This window comes from Equus asinus, chromosome 20, assembly GCF_041296235.1.
Source record: "Equus asinus isolate D_3611 breed Donkey chromosome 20, EquAss-T2T_v2, whole genome shotgun sequence".
Taxonomy (NCBI): Eukaryota; Metazoa; Chordata; class Mammalia; order Perissodactyla; family Equidae; genus Equus; species Equus asinus.
In genome coordinates this window covers 16,999,036-17,025,741 of record NC_091809.1, presented here as the reverse complement: position 1 = coordinate 17,025,741, position 26,706 = coordinate 16,999,036, and the positions used below count along the sequence as shown (strand labels likewise).

At 46.5% G+C, this 26,706-nt stretch overlaps 1 protein-coding gene across 1 annotated transcript; it reads left to right on the top strand.

Moving 5' to 3' along the window:
* Positions 1 to 14,076: 14,076 nt before the first annotated feature.
* On the top strand, positions 14,077 to 17,338 carry LOC106844509 (C-type lectin domain family 4 member G-like). Its single transcript, XM_070491874.1, is given in 9 exon segments — positions 14,077 to 14,184; positions 14,437 to 14,538; positions 14,912 to 14,965; positions 15,152 to 15,214; positions 15,421 to 15,525; positions 15,822 to 15,911; positions 16,112 to 16,260; positions 16,378 to 16,493; positions 16,801 to 17,338. Coding segments are annotated over 9 exon segments (876 nt in total). The 5' UTR covers positions 14,077 to 14,129; the 3' UTR covers positions 16,943 to 17,338.
* The last annotated feature ends 9,368 nt before the right edge of the window (positions 17,339 to 26,706 follow it).

Here is a 26,706-nt window from a genome sequence, read left to right as displayed (position 1 = left end):
CATCTTGCATCACTCAATATTTTCATAATTTAATAATTCCCATAAGAATAAGTATAAAAAAGGGGGTTGCATTCTTGCAATGCAAAAGCACACCACCATCCCCGCTTAGGGGTGTACTGTCACCAGGCATGACCTTGTGGTCAGGTCACCAGCACTTTCCTGTTTTATTTCCCTGGTGACTCTTTTGAAACTATCCTAAGCCATGGTTAAGGATAATTTTGTTTTTTTTAGTGTCGTCTCGAACATGTCCTCGTGTAAATGCTCCCAACCTAAACAAGCGTGGTGTATCGCAGCAGTGGTTTGGCCTTATTTGCTTTGTTTTACTGTTTCTAATATCTTTTCCAAGCTTATTGGATTTGGGGTGTGTTTTTCATCACTAGAATTAACAAAGGCATGGATAATTTTGTTACTAGACAATATTTTTAAAACAACGTTAAATTGTAACGACAGTAAATGTTAAAATAGCAGCCAAGAGCAACTATAATTCATTTAAGGAAATTTTGTGTGGGATTTTAAGTTTTGGACAAAGGATTTGTTGCTTCTCTGCTTAAACACCTCAAGCGTCTCCTCCACATGGCAGCAATATAAGCAGAGTGTACGATTCACTCCACCTGCTGGCTTCGAAGTTATGTGATTCCTCTTGAGAAATTAAAATTTAGGGAGATTCACGTGGTTTCAAAATGCGTGCCCGCAGTATGACTTTTTATATCATGCAATTTCAAATTTACATGAATAAAACTCGCATACAATGCAACCTTTTTCAGGAGGATAATCTGGCACTAACGATCCAAAATTAATATGTCCATAATGCTTTCATTTAAAAATTCCACAGCTATGAATTTAGCCTAAGGATATTGTGATCAGTGTAATTTATAAATACAAGATGATATGATACATAAATTCAAAGTGATGTGATATACTGTATCACCCTGAATTATTTGCTGTGATGTGTTGGATGGAGGAAAAAGGAGCACTTTGTGTGTAAACATGTTACCTGAAACCTGTAAATACATTTACAGGTCCACTAGGGTACCACACTCAAAGGTCGGCCAAGCTAGCCTGGCTTATCCCTTCCTGCCACCAAACATTAGGAAACCACAGCATCAGTCCCCTTGAGTCTCTCTGGAGCGGACTGGACCATTGTATGTCTGCCCCGAGGTCACCGTGAGCTCCTTGCACTGCTTAATCCAGGACAAAAGGTTTGCCTTGATGCATCAGTAAGGAGCAAATAGTGGCTCTAGGCCAAGAAAGACTGATCAAATCCTGGGAATAAGGCAGCACAGGGCTTTCATTAGCTCATTGTTGCTTATTTGATCAATTTGCTAATTGTTTACTAACTTGTTGAATGTGACTAAATGTGTGTCTGACAAGCAACAAGTGACTCACAATTTTCTTGGTTGTCTCTTATTGGAACTGACTCTTTGCTGTAGCCCAAGCCAAAAATCTGAATTAAAGAGCACTCTCACATTTAATAATTGGCATTTTGTTTAAAGACAACAGATGTATTCACAAAAATTCTCCGAGTATGTTGACTGGAGCACTGCTGGTAATGGAAACAAGGTGTCAATCAATCAGGACTGTTTACATAATTTCTATGTCCATATCATTGACAGAAATAATCAGTAACCAATACATGGATTAGAAATATAAGGTGATATTTACCTGAGCCAAGCTGAGGACTAGCCCAGGAGTGCAATCTCCACCAGAGAAGAAATCACTTTGCAGAAGCGTGATTTACAGCATGGTTATATACTGTTTCAGAGCAAAGAACACACGTGATAGGAATACAATTTTCTTTTTCTCAAAGTCACAAGGAGACGTTTTGCTGCAGCTCAGCATACACAGCAGCTCACCTTGACCTTGGTTTTCCTGAAAGAAAAGCTAATCTGCAAAGAAGGACTAGTATTGGCATCAGAGAGGGAGATGTTCATCCTTATCTTTAATGAGTGCATTCTTTGCTCTGGGAAAATGTTTGAAGCAGATGTATAACGCATGTTCTACGGGCCATAAGTGAAGCTGCTCTGGGAAAAAACAAGTTTTAGGCTGAATCAGGTTTAAACCAGAACAGCTTCCCCATATACCTCAATATGTGAAAACTTCTAATTATTCTTATTATTTTCATCAACATAATGTAATGAATAATATGCAGTCAAATTTGTTAAATAAGACATATTTTCGTGTGCTTTTATAAAAAGACCTCCAAGATATATGCATCATCTGAAAAAACCAGCTTACAGTTCAGTCACTGTAGTAGACTCTGTTTTCTGTTAAAAAAATAGTCTATAAGTAGACAGATTTTATGGGGTCACTTCCCATCAAAAGGATCCAGTGAATTGAAGAGAAAATCTTCCTTTTGCTTCAAATAAAATGACAGATAATATATTCCAAATATATATTAAAAAGAAAACCATGTTAAAAATGAAATAAGCATCTCCATGAACTGAAAATGGAAATATGATGGCTTGGGGCCGAAACCACAGGGACAAGAAATAGCAGCTTCTGGGAACTAGCTCCCGAAAAACAACATGCAACTTTCCTGGGCAGTCGGCACATCCTTCTGTTTAAGTCCTGCTAACGTTGCTGTTATTCTCTGGTCCAAGACAGTTGCAAAAAGACAGAACAGACCAGCCAAATATCCTGGGTGCATCAGGCTTGGTCCCGTCGATTCTACACTTTTTCTCCCTCCCAATATGAAGGCTGCCTTCTTTCTATTTTCTTTTCTTCCTCTCTTACCCCATTGCACTCTCCAAGAATCAGCTTCTACATCCTTCAAGAACGCTCTTCTTATTCAGACCTTCAATGACATCTCCTTTACTCACTTTATTATGGTCTGCATCACAAGATTTAGCCTATATTTTGTGTGCTGTTTCACAAATGATGTGGGTCTTTGTAAGTAAAAATATTCACTCATTGTAAATTCCAGAGGGATAAGGTAAGGAGAAAAAGATAACTATATCACTTTTACTTAAATTTATAATTCATATATAGAAAATAAAATGTATTTCTTAAATCTGGCAAAACAAGATTTTAAAAAATCAGCAATATTTCAAACAGAATGTTATAAAAATTATAATCATTCTCATCAGTTCATTCAGTCCCATGTAACTGATACTTGATCTTGATCTGTGAGCACTTTTATGAAGCCATCAGTTTCTCCATTAGAGTTCTGTAGTTTCTTACCCAGTTTAGTTTTATGAGCTGAGTGTTTATCAGAAAGCTGAATTCTAGAGTGTCAAAGTCCTTTCCATGAATCTCTTTGAAGATGAAACATGTTTTCAAAAGCACCAGAATAAATCAATAACTGTCTGTAAATGACAAAAGACTTAAAAATGGCAATGACAAAGAAATTGTGTTGTTTCTGTGACATATAATATTTTATAACCAGGACAGATCAGAATTTTATATAATGTTTAAAACACTTATATTAATAACTTTTATTTTGCCACACAATATAACCTAAGAAGTTTTATCATCCTTTACTTGACAATGCTTCCCATGAAATTTAATATAGCTACTAAGACTAATTAGTTTAATATCGCCCTTTTTATAGGAAAAGAGAACAAATTCTTTGAGAAGTCCCAGGGTCCACTGGAAACTTTCAAAATTAATTTTAGTTCAAAAGAAACATTATGTAGAATTTGAATTTTGGCATTTTTTGTCAAAAATTTCAAATGTTGTAAAACACTTGGTCAGATAGGATCAATGGTTGCTGTGAGACAATGCTTAGTTATCCACTTAACCAAAGTGACAACAGAAGATGTTAAAAGTAAACATAGAGAGCTACTAAATGCTTTTTAAAAACCTTAATAGAGAGACCTTGGCCTTTTTGAACATAGGAAATTATTTTGACAAAACTTAGAATTTATGTCTTTTAGGTAGATTTACTCAAAAGTAAAGAAAACTCTTTATAATTTCTTTATCAAGAGCAGATGAAAAGTTCAAGAGAATTATCATGTTAAGAGTGAGAAAATCAAATTCTAATTTTGCACCAGCTTACTTTTGAGATTAGAACTTATTTACTTAATTAAATTCATTTTAATCTTAGCCAACTTGACCATAGATAAAACTCTTTTCTCAAGGTTCCTCTTCTGAAAACGTTCCATAAATTCCTTTTTTCCATTCAGAATTTGTCCTATGCCTTCCATTTTTCTTAGCCTCTCCTTAAGGCAAAAGTTATTACTATTGTGTTTTCTATAACCAGCTTTACTTTAGGACAAATTTACATTTTTAACAAAACAAACAAAGATATCTTCTTTCCTTACACCTTATTTACTGAAAACATATATCTTACTTTCTTTGAATACAAAGATATTTTCCTTATTAATTTTTAGTGGCTTTAATCATATACATTATTAGAATTGCTTTCTTAAGGTTACTCACCCAGAGACATCTTGATCCAGAAGCAGTTTCTTTTCACAAAACTGAAGAGAAGCATCAAGAAGCAAGAAATAATCGGGAATCTAACCAGTTGAGCAATTTGGACAATATTCATATCTACAGAATATTGCATCCGTTCAGCCATGAACATGGTTTATTCCTCCACTTCTTTCAGTCTTCTTTTATTTTTCTAAATGCAGTTCAGTAAAGTTATAGACAGAAAGCTTTCAGACTTTCATTAGGTTATTTCTAGACATCTCATACTTTTAAGCTGTTGTAAATGTCATCTTTTAAAATTTAAATTTCGAATGCCTTACAACTGGTAGATGGAACTAAAAATTTGTTTGTATATTAACCTTGTAGTCACCCACCTGTGAAACTCAGTTAATTCATTAAATTATCTGGATTTTATACTTACACAATAATATCATCTGAAGATAATGTCTTTATTACTTCCTTTCCAATAAATTAGTCCTTTTATTTCTCTTTCTGCCACTATTGCATTGGGTAGGACTTCCAGGGTATGTCTATTAAAAGGGGTAATATTGAACATTTTTCTCTCATCCTTCCTTTCAACACTGCACCACAAAGTAAGTGCTCTCTATGGGATTAAGAAAGTTCTCTTCTATTCCTGATTTGGTAAGAGTTGTTTTCGTGGTCATTGTTTTAAAACATGAATGGGTGTCGAATTTTATTCAATATTTTTCCTGAAGCTATTGATATTATTATTTCTCCTTTTTCAGAGACTAGTGCATGAATCAAATTTGGTCATGATACAGCCTTCTTATAAAATATAGCTGGATATTTAATGTTGGTTTGATTTTTTTTCTTCTTAGGATACATGAACTCAATTTGAGAAGGAGAGTGGCCTGTAAATTTTTTTCCCTGTAATGATTTCGTTAGGTTTTGATACCAAAGCTAAGCTATTCTCACAAAGTGAGTCAAAAAGTTTTCCAATTTTTCCTATTCTCTGGAAGAGTTTGAGTAAGGACTTGTTCTTTCTTTCTTGAATATTTGTTAGAGCTCACCAGTATGGTATCAAACAGATAGGCACAATAAAACTGTGTGGGAATGTTTTAAACCATGGACTCAATTCTGTAACAGATACGACGCTAGATTTTTCATTTTTTCTTGAGACAGTCTTGGTAACTTTTATTTTCCTGGAAATTTGTGAATTTGATTAAATTTTCATTGTATTGACATGATATTATTCATGTTTTCTTGGTGTTAAAAATTTCCCATATGATGTGCACAGATTATTCCCTTTTCAGGCTTGTTGCTTTTTGTTGCAATTTTTCTCTTATTCTTGATCAATAGTGTAGGAGTTTATCAAGTTTATTTTTCATTTTTAGAATCTAGTTTTGTTTATCTTCACTATATTTGCATTTTGTTTTAGTGTCTTCTCTTATATTTATCATTTTCCTTTTTTTATTTTTTGAGGAAGATTAGCCCTGAGCTAGCTACTGCCAATCCTCCTCTTTTTGCTGAGGAAGACTGGCCCTGAGCTAACATCCATGCCCATCTTCCTCTACTTTATATGTGGGATGCCCACCACTGCATGGATTTTGCCAAGTGGTGCCATGTCCGCACCCAGGATCTGATCCGGCGAACCCTGAGCCACCGAAGCAGAATGTGCGCACTTAACCACTGCACCACCAGGCCAGCCCCTATCATTTTCTGTCTTTTATATTCTTTGTGTTTAACTTACTGTTCTTTTTATAGTTTGTGATGAATGCTTAGAACATAAGACTTCAATCTTTCTTTATTTGCTTGTTTCTTAGCAATACTAAACACTGCTGTTTAATGTTTAAGAGTAGGGGGTTCATGACCCAGGCTGCCTAGGTGTAAATCTAAACTCTGCCCCTTAGCAGTGATGTGACCTAAAAAAGATCAAATCATGACTCATAAAGATAGAAAATGGGTCACATTTGTACTAATCCCGCCACTGATTCTGATTGTGATTTCTCTGTCACAGGGTTAAAGCCCCTTCTTGCTTTCAAATATGCTATGGAGAAACATTTCAGCACAGCAGGTGCCTGGCAGGAGCCTACTCTGAAATCTTCTCTTTCTGGCTTAATTTGGAAATGCAGGGTCTCCCCAGCCCCAGAACTCTCTGGGCCATTTGGAGCATCGACGGGCGGGGCGATCCTCCCGTGGTTTCATGCGCTGGTGAGAAACGAGAGTTTCCATTCCAGATTACCATTTTATCTTCCACGTTCTGCAACCCTTTGAATTTCCAGAGTTTTGTGGAAATAATAATAATAAAAGAGAAAAAAATAGAGGCCAATCTGAAAGGGGTACGTACTGTATAATTCCTTCTCTATGACATCCTGGAAAAGGCAGAACTTGGAGGCAGTGAAAGGATCAGTGACTGCCATAGGGTGAGGGGAGGAGGGATGAAGAGGTGGAGCACGGAGGATTTTTAGGGTGGTGGAACTCCTCTGTGAGATCCTGTGATGGTCGATACATGTCATTACACATTTGTCCAAGCTCATAGAACATAGAATGTATGACACCAAGAGTGACCCCTAATGTCAACTATGGACCCTGAGAGGTGATGATGGATCCATGTAGGTTCATCAGTTGTAACAAAGGTATCACTCTAGTGGGTGATGTTGACAATGGGGAGGCTGTGCCTGTGTGTGGGCAGGGGAGACATAGGAAATCTCTGTACTTTCTGCTCAATTTTGCTGTGAACCTAAAAATGTTCCAAAAAAATAAAGTCTTAACAACAACAACAAAAAGAGAGGAAATGGATTTTCCCTTAGTGCCTCCAGAAGGATGCCGCCCTGCCAACACCTTGACTTTCAACCTTCACTGGTATTCAATGTGACTGGTGTCAGACATCTGACCTGCAGAACTATGAGAGAATGAATTTGTGCTGTTTAAGCCACTAAGTTTGAGGTCGTTTGTTACAGCAGCCACAGGAAACCAATGCAATGGCTGACCTGGAGCTCCCCCATAACTCACCAGTAACCACCTATAACACAGCAGCCATCTGTGATGATCCCGTAACTCACCTTAACACATCTGTGAGTAAACGTATGCCCCTAAAGACATAACTCAAGTAAACAAAACCCACTGAAAACATCTGTGATAAACTTTTAACACCCATGACATGGCAGTCACCTGCCTGTAACCTCCCCCTCACCTAATGATGCATGCATGTAACTTACCTTAACTGGGGTGACCATGAGTCTCTGTTTGTCCTGAAGAGTCCTGGTTTGCACTTGGCCCTGGTATAATTCTTGTTTTAAAATTATATTTAATATCAAGCTTAATGAGGGATAATTTATATACAATAAAATGCACCCATTTATCACACCCATTAGGATGGTGTGTATCAAGAAAATAAACCAGAAAATAACAAGTGTTGACAATGATGTGGAGAAGTTGGAACTGGCAATGCACGATTGCTGGTGGCAATGTAAAGTGGTAGAGCTTCTGTGGAAAACAGTATGGTGATTTCCCAAAAATAAATAATAGAATTACCATATGACCAGCAATTTCCCTTCTGGGTATATACCCAAGAGAATTGATAGAAGGATTTGAAAGGACATTTGCACATCCATGTTTATAGCAGCATTGTTCACAATAGCCAACAGGTGGAAGCAACACAAGTGTCCTTCGGTAGATGAATGGATAAACAAAAGGCAGTCCATGCATACAATGGAATATTATTCAGCTTAAAAAGGAATGAAATGTGACGTCAGCAGCATGGCAGAATGAGCTGTTCCCTTAGTCCCCTCCCCCTGAAATACAACCAAAATGACATTCATTAACCAACACAGGACATCCACAGAACACAATAAGACATCTGAGAGATCCATGCAGCCATATGTCCAAATGTGGGGGTACTGGATCCACAGGAAGCAGTGGAAGGAGGTAAGCAAATGTCCTCCTCACCCCCAGTGGCAGCGATCTAGGGCATGGGACCTCAAACAGCAGCTGGTGTGTGACTCTAAGAGAGATGGGGCAACAGGCACACCTCCAAGGGAATGCCCTGGCTTTCAGAGTTTCTTCCCAGCCCAGGGAATCCTCCCCACCGAGGTGGCTCAGCACCATGTGGGTGCCCCCACCGAGCCAGCAGCCTAGGTGGGCTTCCAGTGAGTGCAGAGCAGGCTAACATGAGCAAAAAAAAAAAATGCGCCTTTCCTCCCCTCCCACCTGGCACACCAGCTCAACCACTTGGCCAGGGCAGCAAATCCTCACCAGAGCACACACACCTGTATGTGTGACCCGCCAAGCAGTGACGACCAGTGGGCAAATGCAGATAAGCCCTATCAGCCCAACTTCCAGCTGATGTGGCAAGTTCAGAAAACACAGCTCCTGCACCCCCCAGTGGCAGCAGGTGGAATCTGTGACCAGATACTCCACTATGTGCTGACAAGTGTCCACTCCACCAAACACTATGAAGAAATGCATTAATGCTCCAGATCAAAAGGAAAATGACAATCTCGAGGAGTCAATCCTGAAGTCACAGAAATTTGCAATCTCAATGACAGAGAGTTCAAAATAGTTGCCATAAAGAAACTCAATGAGTTACAAGAAAACTCAGAAAGCTAGGCCAATGGATTCAGGAATAAAATTAATGAGCAGAAGGAATTCTTCACAAAAGAGATTGAAACACTAAAAAAAAAAAAATCCAGGAATGCTGGAGATGAATAACACAATGAATAAGATAAAATCTAGAAACCTTACAAAGCAGAGCTGATATTATGGAGGATGGAATTAGTAATGTAGAGGACAAAAATATAGAAACAGTCCCAGTGGAGGAGAGAGAACTAAGACTAAAAAAAAAAAAAGAAGACATTCTCTCATAAATATTGGATTCAATTGGGAAATGCAACATAAGGATTATAGGAGTTACAGAGGGAGCAGAGAGGGAGAAAGTAGCAGAGAGCTTGTTCAAAGGAATAATAGCTGAGAACTTCCCAAACCTGGGGAAGGAACTGGAATTACAAGTAAATGAAGCTAATAGAACTCCTAATTACACCAATGCAAAAAGACTTCCTCCAAGGGATATATTAGTAAAACTAGCAAAAGTCAATGACAAAGAAAAAAATATTAAGGGCAGCAAGGCAGAAGAAAATAACCTACAAAGGAAGTTCTATTAGGCTTTTGGTGGACTTCTCTGCAGAAACCTTACAGGCTAGGGGAGAGTGGAATGATATGTGCAAAATACTGAAAGACAAAAACTTTCAGCCAAGAATACTCTATCCAGCAAAACTATCCTTCAGATATGATGAAGAAATTAAAATTTTCCCAGATAAACAACAGTTGAGGGAGTTCATCATCATAGGGCTCCTCCTATAAGAAGTGATCAAGAAGGGGCCCAGGGACCTCTGAATAAAAGAGCATTACTACCAGACCTTGAGAGTCCAAGAAATCTTTCTTTTGACTCCTCGGCTCACTGAGCCCTCATCAATATGAATAGAATCACACAGTGTGTACTCTTTTGTGCCTGGATTATTTCTCTAGGAACTGAGAACCCTTGGCCAGTTCAGGCTGGTTGAGGCCACCAATGTCTCAACTGGGCTTGTGCAAATGCTCCAGAAGTGACCTTTTGACATCAAGGAGCTAAGAACTCCACACTCAGATCACAGTCATGCCCCCATTTTGTGAACATGCATCCTATGCAGAGCCACGAAGCTTGACTACTCTTGCACAGATCAATCACCTCACTTCCTCTTACCTCCAATCATCTATCCCATACTTCATCCCACCTTGCCTCCTACTCTGTAAATATCCCTGAGTCCCCATTTTGTGGGAGGCACATCTGAGATTGATTCTCCCACCTCCACACTTGGCTGCCTTGTCCTAAAAACCCTCTCTCGTCATCTCACTGATTGGCTTTCTGGGCAAAGGGCAGAAATGAACTTGGGTCAGTAACAATTTTGCAAGCCAGCCAGGAGGTAAGTCCAGACCGACTTTTTTTTGCCTGGGGTTCGTCAGCCCCTTGCCGGTGTGGAGAATCTGTGGCTGAGTCCAGCAGCTGCCGGGAGCACTCCTCCTTGCTTGGCTGCCTTGTGATTAGAACCCTCTCTGTGCTGTAAGCTCATCACCTTCGTGATTGGCTTTCTGGGCAAAGGGCAAAAATGAGTCTGGTTCTGAAACACGGGATTCATCCATACCGTTGTGTGTATCCAGAGTGTGCTCCTCTTCATTGTCGAATCTTCTTCCACTGTGCAGCTGGACCACAATCTGTGCAGCCATTCCCTTGCTGGCAGAGGTTTGAGTTGTCTCCAATGTGAGTTGCTATGAATTAAGCTGCTACGAACACTCTTGTACAGATCTTTTTATGGATTTCAGTTTTTACTTCTCTTGGGTGGGGTGGGTCAGATAGTAGGTGAGTGTTTATGAGAAACTGAATAATGAAGCTCAGGAGGTGGGGCTGGACTGAAAGCAGAGATGTGGGAAGTCAGCAAGGATTGGGTTTTATTGGAGCCAAGGGCTGGTGGAGAGGCAGAGAGAGGTCCTGAGGGGAAACTGAGGCCGGCAGAGGGGGAGGAGAGCTGAGTACAGTAGGAGGACGGCTGGTGGAGGAGCCCGGCTTCTGTCCATCAACCCCCCCATGCAACATTTCTGCAGAAGACCGGCAGAGGGCACATGCATGTGTCTGTGTGAGCGTGCACATCTGTGTGTCTGCGTCTGTCTTACCTGTGCATGTGTTGCATATCTGTGTTTTTTTGTCCCTGTGTATCTGTGCATTCGGTGTGTGTGTGTTTCTGTGCATTTATATGTGTGTTTGTGTTTATGTGTCTGTGCATGTGATCGTGTTGGGTGTGTCTCACGTCATGTGTTGAGCACGTTGGTGTGTCAATCTTTTATCTGTGGTTCAGTTGTGTAGTGTTGATATCAGGGTGTTTACGTCATGTGTGTGTTTTGTGCACATTGTCTGTGTGTGTTTTGGGTGTGCCTGTGTGTGTTTCTACGTATTTGTGTACCTCTGTGTGTGTATGTGTGTGTATGTGTGTTGTTTTATTGTGTTTTGTCTGTGTGCATGTGTTGGGTGAGCGTCCATGGTCATGTAGTGTCTGTCAGTCTCTGTGTGTGTCTGTACATATTTGGGTGACTCTGTGGGTCATGGTGTTGCATCACTTCCTGTGTGTGTGTGAATTAATTAATTAAAACATTTCAAGTTAAAAATAATCACATCCTTGTGACTTAGAACCATCGAGACTTGGTCGCCTGTTACCTGTGAACAGGGCTAAGATCGTTTCTAAACAAAACACTTAGGGCTGTCATTGGAGATTCTTGGGGTGCCCGTGTCTGTGTGTATGTGTGGGGGGGGGTGAGAGAGAGAGTCACTGACAGATGGTGTGTGTGGGTGGCTGGGTGGGTGGGTATGGGTGTGTGTTAGAGTGACAGATGCCTCCCAGGGACCTGCTAGAGCCCACCGCTAGCCCCCACTGCTGGTCCACACTGGTCCACAATTTATGACATCCGATCTGTGACACCATAGCAATGTGTTTAGTAAATGTACTCTCCACTATATAAAGTAATATCTTACATTAAACATTTCTTAATACATTCACATCTGTCTCCTTCATGGCCACAGAAACATAACGAATTGGGTAACAAAAGCTTTATCATCCCTTGATGCTAAACATGAGTATAATGGAGTAGCCGGGGAGTAAATGACGGCCTGAGGTTAACACCTGGCTCTTCGGGGACATTTCCCATCTCCTGATTCCATATGATGCACAATTTCTCCCGCTGTGTCTAAATTATCATTTTCTCCTTGGGCCAGGATTCTCATTTATCCTCATCCCTGATGAGAGAGACAGAGACAGAGAGCCAGTGGCTGACCCCTCCCGGGTCTCCACTGGAACCCACGGTCGCCCCTCAGTCATCAGCTTCTCTCCATGGTCTCAGACTCACCGCTGCTTGAAACGTGCTAAAAGCACCCAACAGTGGGGACGGCCACTCACTTGGAGTTAAGGCAGCCTGCATTTATGACAACTGCACCTGGTCATGAGCCATCCCCTTGGCCCAGTGGTAGAAATCGGTACTATATGGATGGAAAGTTCCATGAGGACTTGGTGTACACACCTGGTTGACAGCTTCCGCTGAAAGAATTCACTGCACGTCCTCCAAGCGTCTGACCTGCTGCAAATAAAACAGCTGCATTTACCAAGAGCCCGGGCCCCTCGGGCTGAAGGTTGTGCACCAGCCTCCACTCTTAGATTCGTGTCCGCCTTCCTGACTCTCATTTCCCTCTTTGTGTTCCTTTTTTAAAAAATCCTCTTGCATTTTCACTTTACTTTATAGCAAACGTGTCTCTCAGTCCTTCATGGAGCAAGCAGGAAAATAGGCATCAAATAAAATTTCTAAATAAAATGGGGATAACGTCTGTTATTTCTGAGCGTTGTTGAGAGGATTCCAGAAGGTGGGCTGTGTTAACGCATTTACAAGGAGCTGGAACGTAGGGAGTGCTCAATAAAAAATAACATTTTGCCTTTTCAGCAAGGCCCACCTTGGCCACCCTCCCTGCTGGCCACTGCACCAGCCCCAGCACTCTAAGCCCTTCATCCTACTTGGCTTTTCTTCTTTTCATTTTTTTCACAACACTTGCGACTTTTTAATATATGATACAGGGATTGTCCCCCTCAGCATGATTGATATTGGGGCTGTCCATTCTCTGCTGTGGGGGCTGTCCTCTGCATTGTAGGGTGTTGAGCAGCATCCTTGTCTCCACCCACTAGATGCCAGGAGCACCCCCGCTCCCAAACTGTGACAACCACAAAGGTCTTCAGACATTGCCCAGTGTCCCCTGGGGAGCGTCATCGCCCCGGGCGAGAACCACTCGCTCTACAATTGACTTTTCATTCTGTTCATTATTGACTGTCTGTCTATCCCCACCCCCTACCAGAACATTTGCTGCAAAAAGGAAGGAATTTGCTTATTTGGGGCATTGATGGATGTCCAAGGTCTAAATTGATCCTGGCACACAGCAGGTGTTCAATATTTGTTGAAACAAAGAATGAACGTTAGTGGGTTTTCTGCCCGGGGACGGTGCCAGGACGTGACATGCATGACCTCTTTCCTTTCTCAAGCATCCCTCGGAGGGAGGTCCTGTCACTGTCCCTCTTTTCACAGGGAGAAAAACTGAGGCTTCCAGTAGCTACACGCACACACCCGTCACCCACCCAATGGTAGAGTCCGGAAGCTTAGCTGACAGGCACCCAACAAATGTCCGTATTCTCCCTTCTGGCTGAGAAGGATTGATTTAAGGGCGGGGCAGACCCAGCCTCTGGCAGGCCCCTGCAGCAGAGTTGAGGAGGGAAGCTGAGCTGGCCTGGGGGGGCTACGGCTGAGGGGCTTTCTCAGGAACCAGCAGGGAGGGGCCAGATCTTGCCTGGCTCAGAGCATCTCTCTTGGGAAGGCCAGCCCCAGACCTCTAAGAGGTGGGGACCAAATTCCAGAGTGAGGCCCCACAACCAGCCTGAAGATGTTGCTGCAGTTCCCAGGCCACGGAGGATGGAACTGCACATGCACACACACACGCACACACTTCCCACCCTTCCACTCTCTCAACCCCCTTCCACCACCAACCCCCACTTCCCCCACCACACCCTTACCCCTAGCCCAGCCCTGCCCAGAAAGGGCCCAGCCCTCTGACTGGAAAATGGGTCCCTAGTACCAGGAATGAAGACTCAGGAGATGGGAAGGAAGGAAGAGAGTGGGCGGGGCGAGGGAGGGGGGGGGCTCCATTTATATCCGTGCCCTGGACTGGGAGTCAGCTCATCATGGACACTGCCACGCTCACCAAGTGGGACAGCAGTCTCGAGGAGGTCCCAGGAGGTATGAGCAATGGGACTGCCTCACCATCCCCCGTGGGTCCCTCTGGCCAGTGGTTTGGGTGCAGGAGAGACACCACAGGTCCTGGAGCCAGCTGGACCTCAATTCAAATTCCAACTCTGTCACTTAGGGGCTGTGTGACCATAGTCACGTTACTTAACCTCTCTGAATGCCAGTTTTTAGGTGAGGAATTCAAGTGCCCTGGGTTTGATCCTCGAGGACCAGGGACCCAGGAGTCTCTCTGTGTTATCCCAGGGTCCTGGGGACGCTGGGGATGGAGGCTTCTCTTCGTAGCCGTGTCGCTTATGATCGCCGCCGTCTTGTGGGCCCTTATTCTGAGCATCCTGCTTTCTAAGGGTGAGTGACTGTATAATGGGGGGAGGTGTGTCCAGCTCCCATGGGGACATAGACGGCCCCATGATGGGCACACCGGCTGGGTCCCAGACCCCTGCCTGGAGCCCAGACCCCTTCCTGGGTCTGAGTATGAACACGTGTGAACAGAGTGTGTGCAGCTTCGGACTGTGTGCACCCTCATGTGTGTGCATGTGCATGCATGAAGGTGTGAGCATGTTCCCGGGTGTTTGCTTCTCCTCTGCGTGTGTGCACATTATGGGCGCTGGACGTTTGCCTGCCCCCTCTGTCCCTCCCAAGACCCGGGTCCCCGCCCCCTTGGGCAAGGGGACAGTTCCCGGGTCCCCAGGGCCGCGCCTGCAGGAGCCTCTCTCTGCAGCCTCCACAGAGCGCAGGGCGCTGCTCGGCCACCAGGACCTGCTGAAGACAAATGGTGCGTGCAGAACGGGGGCTCCTGGGTCCCCGGGGTGTGCGGGGCTGGAGTGTCTGGGACCCTGGAGCCCGGCAGGGTGCGGGTGGGGACCCCGCGGGCCCCAAGGCTGGTCCAGGATTGGGGAAGCGTGTCGCGTGACTCCCCGGGGGTGACCCAGCGTGTGTGGCGCGGGCGGGGTCATTCCAGCCTCGGAGCAGAACGCGGTGCTGGCTGCCTTCAAGGAGTAGGTCTCGTCCTGCAACAGCTGCTGTAAGACTTCCGGGCTGAGGGGGAGGGCCTTGTGGGCTGGAGGCGGGGCTTGTGGCCGGAAACGGAGGAGGCAAGAGGAGGTGTGGCTTGTGGCCAAGATCCCAGGAGGCAAGAGGGCGAAACTTGTGGCTGGGTTTGAGGTAGGTGGGTGGGCGCTGGGCTGGCTGGTGTCAGATGTCGCGCCCCCATCCTCCCACCATTCCCAGGCCAGGGGACGCAGGCGCAGCTGCAGACCGCTCGCACCGAGCTTGGGGAGGCGCGGGAAAAGCTGTTCCAGCAGGAGAGCGCCCTGAAAGAACTCAGCGAGCGCGGTGAGGGCGGCACAGCGCCACGACCCCTCATCCCTCCGCGCGGCTGTCGATTCACGTCCTGACCCTTCTGTTACCCCGACCCTATCCTCTGATCCTGACCCTGACCATTGGAATATGACCTTGACGACAAGTCCCAACCTCAACCACAACTGGACCCTACCCGGCTACGACAGTCCTTGACCGCGATGTCATTCTTGACGGTGACACTGCCCACAGACTTGAATGCTGACCTTACGTAATCGTGACCCTGCTCCTGGCCCTGACCCAGCTATAATCTGGCTTCCTTGATCTTGCAGTGACCCAGGGCTTGGCTGAAGCGGGTAGAGACCGCGAGGACATCCGCACGGAGCTGTTGCGGGGGCTGGAGGCGGCCCGTTTCGGGAACAGTGAGCAAGACGGAGGAGAGAGGGAAGGGGGGAGGCCGATTGGACTCAGGGTTCCATGATTTGCCTGGTCCCGCCCTGTGACCTTGGCATGTTCTCTTTGGCTCCGCCTCTGGGCCCGGAGATCCAACCCAAACCCCGCAATCCCCTTTGTCCTCTCCACCTGGGAGCAACCCCGCTCTTTGACCGTCACCATCCCGCAGGCTCCTGCGAGCAGTGCCCCGCGTCATGGCTGCCCTTCCGTGGCTCCTGCTACCTTTTCTCCATTCCACCTGCCTCGTGGGTCGAGGCGCAGCGCAGCTGCGCCAGCGCTGGCGCGCACCTGGTGATCGTGAATGACTTGGACGAGCAGGTGCGCAGCCTGGACCGTCCGAGGCGGGAGGCGGAGTTCACCGGAGGGGGCGTGGCCTGGGAGGTGGGCGGGGCGAGCGGGGCGGACTCGGCCGGCTCAGCCTCCCCTCCCACCCAGGACTTTGTGAGTCGGAATGTGAGAGGTCGCGGGTACTGGCTGGGTCTGAGGGCGGTGCGCCGCGCCGAGAAGATCCAGGGCTACCAGTGGATCGACGGAGTCCCGCTCAGCTTCAGGTGAGAGAAGGGACGTGGGGAGGAGGACAGATCAGACCCGAGGGGAAGTGGTTTGACCAGATCTCAGAGTCTCGGTTGGGATGGGCAGCCTAGACCCCAGGAACTGGCTGAGGGTTAAATTCCGGGGAATAGAAAATTATGTCCCAGGGCTGGAAAGTTCTATCTGTGGATAGATTAGATTCTCAGGGTGTCTGGGTAAGACCCAATTAATAAACAGGCTAGACCCTGAGTAGGGAGGACAGACCCCAGGGCCATCCGCAGTCTGGACCCCCAGCAGCACCCATGCCAAACCACTGCACCACTGCAGCCACTGGAACCAAGGGGAGCCCAATGACGCTCAGGGGCGCGAGGACTGCGTCATGATGCTGCGCACGGGGATGTGGAACGACGCACGGTGTGAAGACAAGGAGAGAGACAGCTGGATCTGTGAGAAGAGGCAAATCTGCTGACCCCACCCAGTGCCCCCGAGCCACGCCCTCCACCACACGTGCGTTCTCTGAGCTGCTCCTCCTCATGGATCTGCCCACCGCCCCTGATTTTTTTTTTTTCCTACCAACCGCCCTGCCCTAGCCAGCCTGGTCCAGTGCCTGCGCTCGGGGACCTCCACTCTAGCTTAACTGCAACCGCTCACACACGGACCTAACCTAGCCTTTACCGGCTCCAAAATCCGGGCTCCTCGGCCCGTGATCTGACCCCGCCTCCCTCCCTAGCTAAGGTCAGGTGACTGAGGGGTGGAGCTGTCTAGTTTGCTTGCATTTCTTCCCAGACTGGAAGACCTCAAAGACGGGGTTTTGGAAACTGTCTTTGCAGCCCTAGAGAGCATCCATAAAAGTTTGAGAAATGAATTCTGGCTCCTGGCTCTGGCGAGCTGTTCTAATCTTTATTGCAGGGTCTCTGATTATCCCTGTGTGTGACCCCAACCTCTCTAAGTGACCTCTTGACCCTATGATGCCCCCAAAGTCAGTGAGTAACCTGCACTGGGCCAGGAGGGCAGTGGGGCTCTGGGGACACATGAATAAGTCAGACCTAGTCCTTACCCCCCAGGACTCCCTCATGCTGGTCTAGCTGGACACAGGAACCATGTGACTAGTGACTCAATGGAGAAATGCATGAAGGAGTGACAGGTGATGCCTTTGGAGAAGTCACCTTTGTCCTCAGGGACAGAGACTGTGCTGACATGCTGCAGTGGGGGCCCCTTTCCTTGAGGAGACTGGCACCCCCTTGTGGAGATGACAGGCAGCCTGAGACAAGGCCCTGAGGCAGATGGGAGAGGACCGGGCTGGATCCAAGGAGCAGGGCCCTTCTGTCTCGGGCACCAGGTTCTGTGACCACTGGGTGGGGCATCGGGAAATGCATCCCAGCAAAGACGGACTTCGAGGCACAATGAGATCTCAGCACAGGGAGCTTGGCAGGGTGGGCTTTGCAGGCCGAGGCTGTTGGAAGGTACTGGAAGGTGTTGGAAGGTGTTAGATGGCTGAGCCATTTATGGGTACGGGGTGCACAGAGCCTGGCTTTGTCAACTGGGGACTTCTGATCTGTATTCACCCTGCACTCCCAGAGTTTCCTGATTCCATCTGGGGACCTGGGGACTCTCCTAGAATTTCCGGTGGAGAGGGATTCTGTGGAGGGGAGTGACAAGCTAGCAACCTTTAGTTCTGTGCAGAATGGAGTCCAGAAGCAAAGGCTGCAGGGAGCCCCCAGGCTGTGCATCCCTGAGAGTATTGACAGAGAAGGAAGAAGGGACAACACCATCCACACACCTGGCCAGGTGGCACCTTTCAGTGCTGTGACCACACAACCCCCAACCCTTCTCTGGAGTTCGACAATTGCAGCCCTGAGCCAGGCACTGAGCGGACCCAGGAGCCGCCTGACTCCTGGACAGATAACACACCCCATGACCCGTTGGCCACAGTGGTGGATTTCCAGACAGTCAGCTGGAGGAGTGTGTGTGTTTCCTACTGCTGCTGTACCAGGTGACCACCAGCTTAATGGCTTGAAACAACACACATTGATTCTCTTTCAGTTCTGGGGACCAGAAGTCCATTAGTTTCACTGGGATGAAATTAAGGTGTCACCACGGCCAGGTTCTCTCTGGAATCCAGGGAGGAATCCTTTTCTTAGCCTTTTCCAGCTTCTGGAGCTGCATTCCTCGCCTGCCTTGGCTCATGGCCCTTCTTCCAGCTCCAGCCAGTAGGATAGCATGTTGCTTCAGTGGTCACATTCCCCTCTTCTTCTGTGTCAGCTATCCCTCTGCCTCCCCTCTTATAAGAACACTTGTGATTGCAATTAAGGTCCACTCAGACAATCCAGGCTGGTCTGTAACACTGAAATGCAGTCATGGCACTAACCACCCTGAGTTCTTGTGGACACTGCCTACAGAGGAAGGCCCAGTGCCTAACAAGACCACTCCCACTGCAGACATCAGCGGCAAGTGTGGAAGTCTTCAGACCAGCCACCCTTCCGAGGAGCTGATTACAAATTTGGAGCTTCTCACGACCCCCTTGGGTTCCATAATTCACTAGAATGACTCACAGAACTCAAGAAAGCAGTATATTTATGAGCACAATTTTATTACAAAGGACACAAATCCGGACTAGCCAAATGAAGAGACCGCTATGGTGAGAGCTGAGAAGGTCCCAAACTCAGAGCTCCTGTGTCCTCTTCCCAGGAAATCAGGACATGTCAGCCTCCTGCCACATCAAGCTGTTCAGTAGCAAGGAAGCTCCTCTGAGCTTTCGTGTCCAGAGTTTTTACTGGGGTTTGATTAGGAAGGCATGGTGGATCGAATCATCGGCCACGTGATTGCTCTCCATCTCCAGCCCCCGTCCCCTCCTCAGAGATTGGGTGGCTGAAGGGCCCATCCCTCATGGTTGGTCTTTCTGGCATGACCAGCCCCCACCCTGAGCCATCTCCTCGGTATAAACTCAGGTGTGGTCCAAGGGCCCCAGGAAGAACCAAGGCACTCCTATCACTTGGGAAATCCCAAGGGTTTGAGTACTCCCTTCCAAGAATGGGACAAACAGCCACCAGATTCTTTAATATACAAAATCTTCACAATACTAAATCCTTACACACATCTGTGAAATCTCTGTTGCCATAAGAAGGCGACAGTCAAGGTTCCAGGGATTGGGACGTGGACGTCTTTGGGGGCCACTGTGCAGCCTCCCACAAGACGTAACCAATGACAGACAGACTCACGGGTGGGGCAGCAGCCAGAAGGCCTGCCTGGTGGCCTGTGTGCCTGCTGAGCTGGGTGAGTGATGGTCTGGAGGACTCGCACGTTCTAGTCCAACTTACTGACAATGAGAAGGAGACCCCTGGCCTATGGAAGAGCCACAGAGAAAGACTTTCTACCTGACAGGTTGACAGCAGTCAGATCAAAGTGGTAGTGACAGATAGAGAGCATCACAGTGGGCGGAAGGCTCCCAGGAGTGTCTCGTGGGGATGGAGCTGAGTGAGTGCTGGCTGTGGCCGAGGCAGAAGGAAGAGACCCCAGAGTTAAGTGGCAGAAGGACGGTCTCCCAAATATGTCCACATCTTAATCCCTGAACCTATGAATGTTACCGCATGGCAAAAGGGACTTTGTGAATGCAATTATATTAAGGGCCCTGAGGTGGGGAGATGATCCTGGATTATCTAGGTGGGCCCCGTGTCATCACAAGGAGCCGTAAAAGTGAAAGGAGGCAGGAGAGAATAAGGGAGGGGGTCGTGACTACAGAAGGATGGTCAGAGTGATGTGATATGAGAAGGACCTGATCCACCATTGCCGGGCTTTAAACATGGAGGAGGGACCATGAGCCAAGGAGGCGTTCAGCCTTTAGAAGTTGGGAAAGGGAGGAAAACCACTGCACACTTATGAGAATGTCCAAAATCGAGAACCCTGACAACACCCAATGCTGGTGAGGATGTGGAGCAACAGGAAGTCTTAACATTGCTGGTGGGAATGCAAGGTGGTGCAGCTTATTTGAAAGACACTTGTGCCATTTCTCATAAAACTAAACCTACTTTCACCATAAGATCCAGCAATCGTGCTCCTTGGAATTTACTCAAAGGAGTTGAAAAGTTATGTTCACATGAAAACCTGGACGTGATGTTTATAGCAGCTTTATTGAAAATTGCCAAAACTTGGAAGCTGCCAAGATGTCCTTCAACAGGTGAATGGATAAACAAACTGTGGGACATCCAGACAATAGATTAGTATTCACACTAAAAAGAAAGGAGCTATTTAGCTATGAAAAGACAAGAGGAATCCTAAATGCATATTATTAAGCAAAAGAACCCACTCTGAAAAGGCTACATACTATATAATTCCAACTACATGGCATTCTGGAAAAAGAAAACAACGGAGACAGTAAAATGGTGGGTGGCTGCCAAGGGTTGGGGGGAGGTAGGAGGAATAGGATCACAGAGGATTTTTAGGGCAGTGAAACTATTCTGCACGATACTGTGATGGTAGATACGTGTTTTTATACATTTGTCCAAACCCATAGAATGTGCAACCCCAAGGGTGAACCCTAATGTCATCTATGGGCTCTGGGCAGTCATGATGTGTCCCTGTAGGTTCGTCAGTTGTAAGAAAAGTACTGCTCTGGTGGAGGATGTTGACAATGGCGGAGGCTGTGCCTGTGTGCGGGCAGGGGACACATGGTAATCTCTGGACCTTCTGCTTAAGTTTGCTGTGAATGTAAAACTGCTCTAAAAATATAAAGTCTTAACGACAACAGAAAAAAGTCAAGAAAATAGATATTTCCCAAAGCCTCCAGAAGGATGTACCATGAAGACACCTTGACTTCAGACCAGGGAGACCAGTGTCAGACTTCTGACCTCCAGAACTATGAGTAATGAATTTGTGTTGGAGAAGCCATTAAGTTTGAGGTCGTTTGTTACAGCAGCCATAGGAAACTAATGCAAGGGCTCCCCTGGAGCTGCCCCATACTCAACAGGAACCACCTACCACACAGCCACGATCTGTTATGATCCTGTAACTCACCTTAACATGTCAGTGAGTAAATGTCTGCCCCCATAGACGTAATTCAACTCAACAAAAACCATCAGAAACACCTGTAATAAACTTTTCACACACACCCCCACCCCCAACATGGCAGTCACCTGCTGGTAATCTGACAATACACACATGTAACTTACCTTAACTGGGGTGGCCATGTGTCTCCGTTTGTCTCAAATGGTCCTGGTTTGCACTTGTCTTAGGTGTAAGTCCTGTTTTAAAATTATTTTTTAAATCAAGTTTAGAGGTATAATTTTTATACAGTAAAATGCACCAATTTATCACACCCCTGTTCACTTGAAAAGCCTCAAAAGGAGTTTATTCATGAATAGCCAAAAGAATTACAATTCATGGGATGTGCATGCTATGGCAAACCATGGGCAAATCCAACAAACAAAGGAGGGGAGGTGCTTTTATGGAGAAAAAAGCGGGAGTAGGGAGGAGCTGTTCTAAAGGAAATTCCATTGGCAGAAATTAGTTCAGGGCCACAACAGCTTCTCATTGGCTGAGCCGTGGCGTTTCTCATTGCCTGAGCTGCAGCATTTCTGATTGGCTGAGCTGTGGTGTTTCTCATTGGCTGAGCTGTGGCGTTTCTTATTGGCTGAGCTGTGGCTTTTCTCATTGGCTGAGCTGTGGCATTTCTCATTGCCTGAGCTGCAGCATTTCTGATTGGCTGAGCTGTGGTGTTTCTCATTGGCCGAGCTGTGGCTTTTCTCATTGGCTGAGCTGTGGCATTTCTCATTGCCTGAGCTGCAGCATTTCTGATTGGCTGAGCTGTGGTGTTTCTCATTGGCTGAGCTGTGGCATTTCTCATTGGCTGAGCTGTGGTGTTTCTCATTGGGCTGTTCCCAGGTGGAGGGAGAAATCTTCCTTCAGTAGGAAAGTAGGTTTACTTCCTGTTCAAGGTGCAAGCCCACGTCTCTTCTTGTTTGGTGTAACTGAGGATGTATGACAGGCCCTCCCCTACAGGCCTTCCTGACTGCAATTTAGTTAGGGTTTCTTTTATTAATTTCCACACCCATTAGGATGGTGTCTATCAAAAAAGAAATTAATTAATTAATTAATTAATAAGTGTCTTCAAGGATGTAGAGAAATTGGAACCCTCAAGTGTTGCTGGTGGAAATGTGAAATGATGCAGCTCTGTGGAAAAAAGTATGAGGGCGCCTCAAAAAAATTATAAATAGAATTACCAGATCATCTAGAAATTTCCCTTCAAGGTGTATACTGGAAAAAATTGAAAGCAAGATCTCAAAAAGATGTTTGCACATCCATGTTCATAGTGACACTATTCACCATAGCCAACAGGGGTCCATCAATGGATGAATGGATAAACAAAAGGTGGTCCACCATACAATGGAATATTAGTCGGCCTTAAAAAGGAAGGAAATTCTGGCACGTGTTCCAACATGGATGAATTTTGTGGACATTCGGCTGTGCGAAATAAACCAGTCACAAAGAGATAAATACTGTGTTATTTCACTTACACAAGGGATGTAGATTAGTCAAACTCACAAGAGGCAGAAAGTAGAACGGTGGTTGCCAGGAGCTGGGGGAATGGACAAATGGAGAGTTGTTGAATAAATACAGAATTTCAGTTTTTCAAGATGAAAAAATTCCGGAGATTTGTTGCACAAGAATGTGAATACACTTAACACCGCTGAACTGCACACTTAAAAATGGTTAAGATGTAAATTTTATGTTATGTGTATTTTATACCACAATTAAAAATAAAAAGAAGTTTGTTAATGCCCCCACTTCAAGCTTACAATTCAATGAGTTTTGAGAAATGTACAGCGGTGTAGCCACCACTACACTGCAGACGTAGAACATTTCCATCCTCCCCTGAAATTTCCGCCTCTTCTCAGACAACCCTCACCCCACCCCTGCCCCAGGCCACTGCTCAGCTGCTCCCCATCACCATGGACTCCCCTTGTCATGTCTCCAATGTCCTATGAATAGACTCACACAGTGTGTACTCTTTTATGCCTGGATTCTTTCTCCAGGCAGAATGTTTTTGCGATTCCCCCATGCTTTTGTGGTTATCCATAGTTTGTTCCTCTTCATTGAGGAATCTTCCTCTGTTGTGTGGCTGGACCACAATCTGTCTCCATTCACCTGCTGATGGATGTTGGCATTATCTGCTATGAATTAAGCTTCTATGAGCACTCTTGTGCAGACCTTTTTAGGGATTTCAGTCTTCTCTTCTCTTGGGTAAATACCTAGGAGTGGGTCAGTTACTCGGTGAGTGTCTAACTTTATAAGAAACTGCCAAACAGTTTTCCAAAGTGGTTGCACCATTTTGCACCCCCATCAACAATGTCTCGGGGCCCTGGTGGCTCAGGAAGGGTATTATTTTTTTTAAAGGTGTGCTTTTTGGTGAGGAAGATTGGCCCTGAGCTAACATCTGTTGCCAATCTTCTGCGAATCTTCCTCTTTTTTTCTCCCCAAATCCCCAGTATATGGTTGTAGGTCCGTCTAGTTCTTCTATGTGGGACGCTGCCAGAGCGTGGCTTGATGACCGGTGTGTAGGTCTGTGCCCAGGATCAGAACTAGCGAACTCTGGGCCGCCAAAGCTAAGCGTGTGAACTTAACCACTCGGCAACCAGGCCAGCCCCCATCGGGAAGGGTATTTTTGACCTAAGAGAGCCTTCAGCAGTTCTAGAGCAGGCAGAGGGGTTTCTCTAGAGAAGAGCGGGAGGGGAGGAAATGCAGCTGGAAGTTGAAGCAGATCGTGAGGGGACGCAGGAAGCCGGCGGGCACATGGGCCTGATAACGCGTGTTTTCATGGGAGCATAAGACTCGGGGGCTGGGAAGCAGGAAGTCGGGGGGACTCTGCCATTTGGAATTACAGCCTCTGAAGAAAGACAAGAGAGGAGGTTGGCGAGAGAAGTGGACAGAAGAAGTGAGATCAAGTCTCCCGTGAACCAGGAGCAATTTCATTCATTCATTCATTCGTTCGTTCATTTGTTCCTTCCTTCATGCAGTGCAATCATTTTGTCACCTGCAAACACTTCTCTAGCGCTCATTATACGCCAGGCTCTGGTACCCAATGGAGAACAAGAGGCCAGGGTCTCTGGACATAAACTGCTAGAGCCAGGGTCTCGTCCCTCAGAGAGAAGAGACCCAGGGAATGAGGACCAGTAAGAGGGCTCAAAAAGCAGAAATTTGAGTGGGTACAGGTGGAGGCCAGCAAAGGGGAACAATGCAGGTGGGGAGGGGGCACCCACATGGGACCTTGTGGGCTGTTGCCCTTTGCATTTTGCACCTGCTGTTCCCTCTGCCCAGATACCCTTCCCCCTGATCTCTGAAGGCTGGCTCTCCCCTTCCCTTCAGGGACCCCAGTTCAAGCATCACTCACTCGGAGAGCCTTCCCTGACCCTCTCTTTAAGCAGCCCCTCTGTCTCCCTCCTCCCATGCTTCACGGCACTTCACGGCACTCGCCACCATCGGACGTTTGTCTGTCTCCCCGGACAGAATGTCAGACCCAAGGGCAGAGATTTTTGTCTGCCGCGCTCCCTATTACAGCCCCAAGTGCCCATTACAGTGTCTAGTGCCTCACTGAATGAATGCATGAATGAATGAATGAATGAATGAGTGGGTGAATCAATGCAGGAACGAATGGAGCTCAGGAGGTGGGGCTGGGCTGAAGGCACAGATGCGGGAAGTCTGCGAGGATTGGGTGTTATTGGAGCCGAAGGCTAGTGAAGAGGCAGAGAGAGAGGTCCTGAGGGGAAACTGAGGCCGGCAGAGGGGAAGGAGAGCCGCGTCCAGCAGGAGGACAGCTGGTGGAGGTGCCCAGCTTCTGTCCATCAACCCCTCCCATGAAACAGCTCTGCAGAAGACCAGCAGAGGGCGCATGCGTGCGTCTGTATGAGCGCGCACGTGTGTGTGCGTGTGTGTGTGTATGCGTCTCTATGAGCACATTGGGTGTCTATCTTGTATCTCTTGGATGGTGTGGTGTCCATATCTGTGTTTATGTTGTGTGTGTGTTTTGTGTGTATTCTCTGTATGTGTTCTCTGTGTACTTGTGTGTGTTCTATGTACCTGCTGGTGTCTGTGTGTACCCATGTGTGTATCTGTGGTTTTATTGTGTTGTGTCTGTGCAGGTGTGGATGTTTATCTGTGGTCTGGTTGCGTTGTATGGTCTTCGCGTACGGGTTGTGTAGATGTCTATAGGTTGAGTACATGTGCCTGTGGTGCATGTGTGGTTATCTGTTGTCTGTATCTGTAATTCATTTCTAAATAAAATGGGGATAATGTTTGTTATTTCTGAGGGGTTTTGAGAGGGTTCCAGACAGTGGGCTGTGTTAACGCATCTGCAAGGGGTTGGAACCTAGGGAGGGCTCAATAAAAAATAATATCTGCCTTTTCAGCCAGGCCCACCTTGGCCACCCTCCCCGCTGGCCACTGCACCAGCCCCAGCACTCTAAGCCCTTCATCCTACTTGACTTTTCTTCCTTTCTTTTTTTTCACAGCACTTGTGACTTTTAATATATGATACAAGGATTCTCCCCCTCGGCATGATTGACAGTGGGGCTGACCATTCTCTGTTGTGGGGGCTGTCCTGTGCATTGTAGGGTGTTGAGCAGCATCCTTGTCTCCACCCACTAGATGCCAGGAGCACCCCCACTCCCAAACTGTGACAACCGCAAAGGTCTCCAGACATTGCCCAGCGTCCCCTGGGGAGCGTGATCGCCCCGGGTGAGAACCACTCGCTCTACAATTGACTTTTCATTCTGTTCATTATTTACTGTCTGTCTATCCCCACCCCCTACCAGAACATTTGCTGCAAAATGGAAGGAATTTGCTTATTTGGGGTATTGATGGATGCCCAGGTTCTAGGTTGATCCTGGCACATGGCAGGTGTTCAATATTTGTCCAAAGAATGAATGAATATTAGTGGATTCTGTGCCTGGGGTGGTGCAGGGCATCATGAATGACCTCATGCCTTCATCACAGCATCCCTTGGAGGGAGGTCCTGTCATGGCCCCCTTTTCACAGAGGAGAAAAACTGAGGCTTCCAGTAGCTACACACACACACCCGTCACCCACCCAATGGTAGAATCCAGAAGCTTAGCTGACAGGCATCCAACAAATGTCCGTATTCTCCCTTCTGGCTGAGAAGGATTGATTTAAGGGCGGGGCAGACCCAGCCTCTGGCAGGCCCCTGCAGCAGAGCTGAGGACGGAAGCTGAGCTGGCCTGGGGG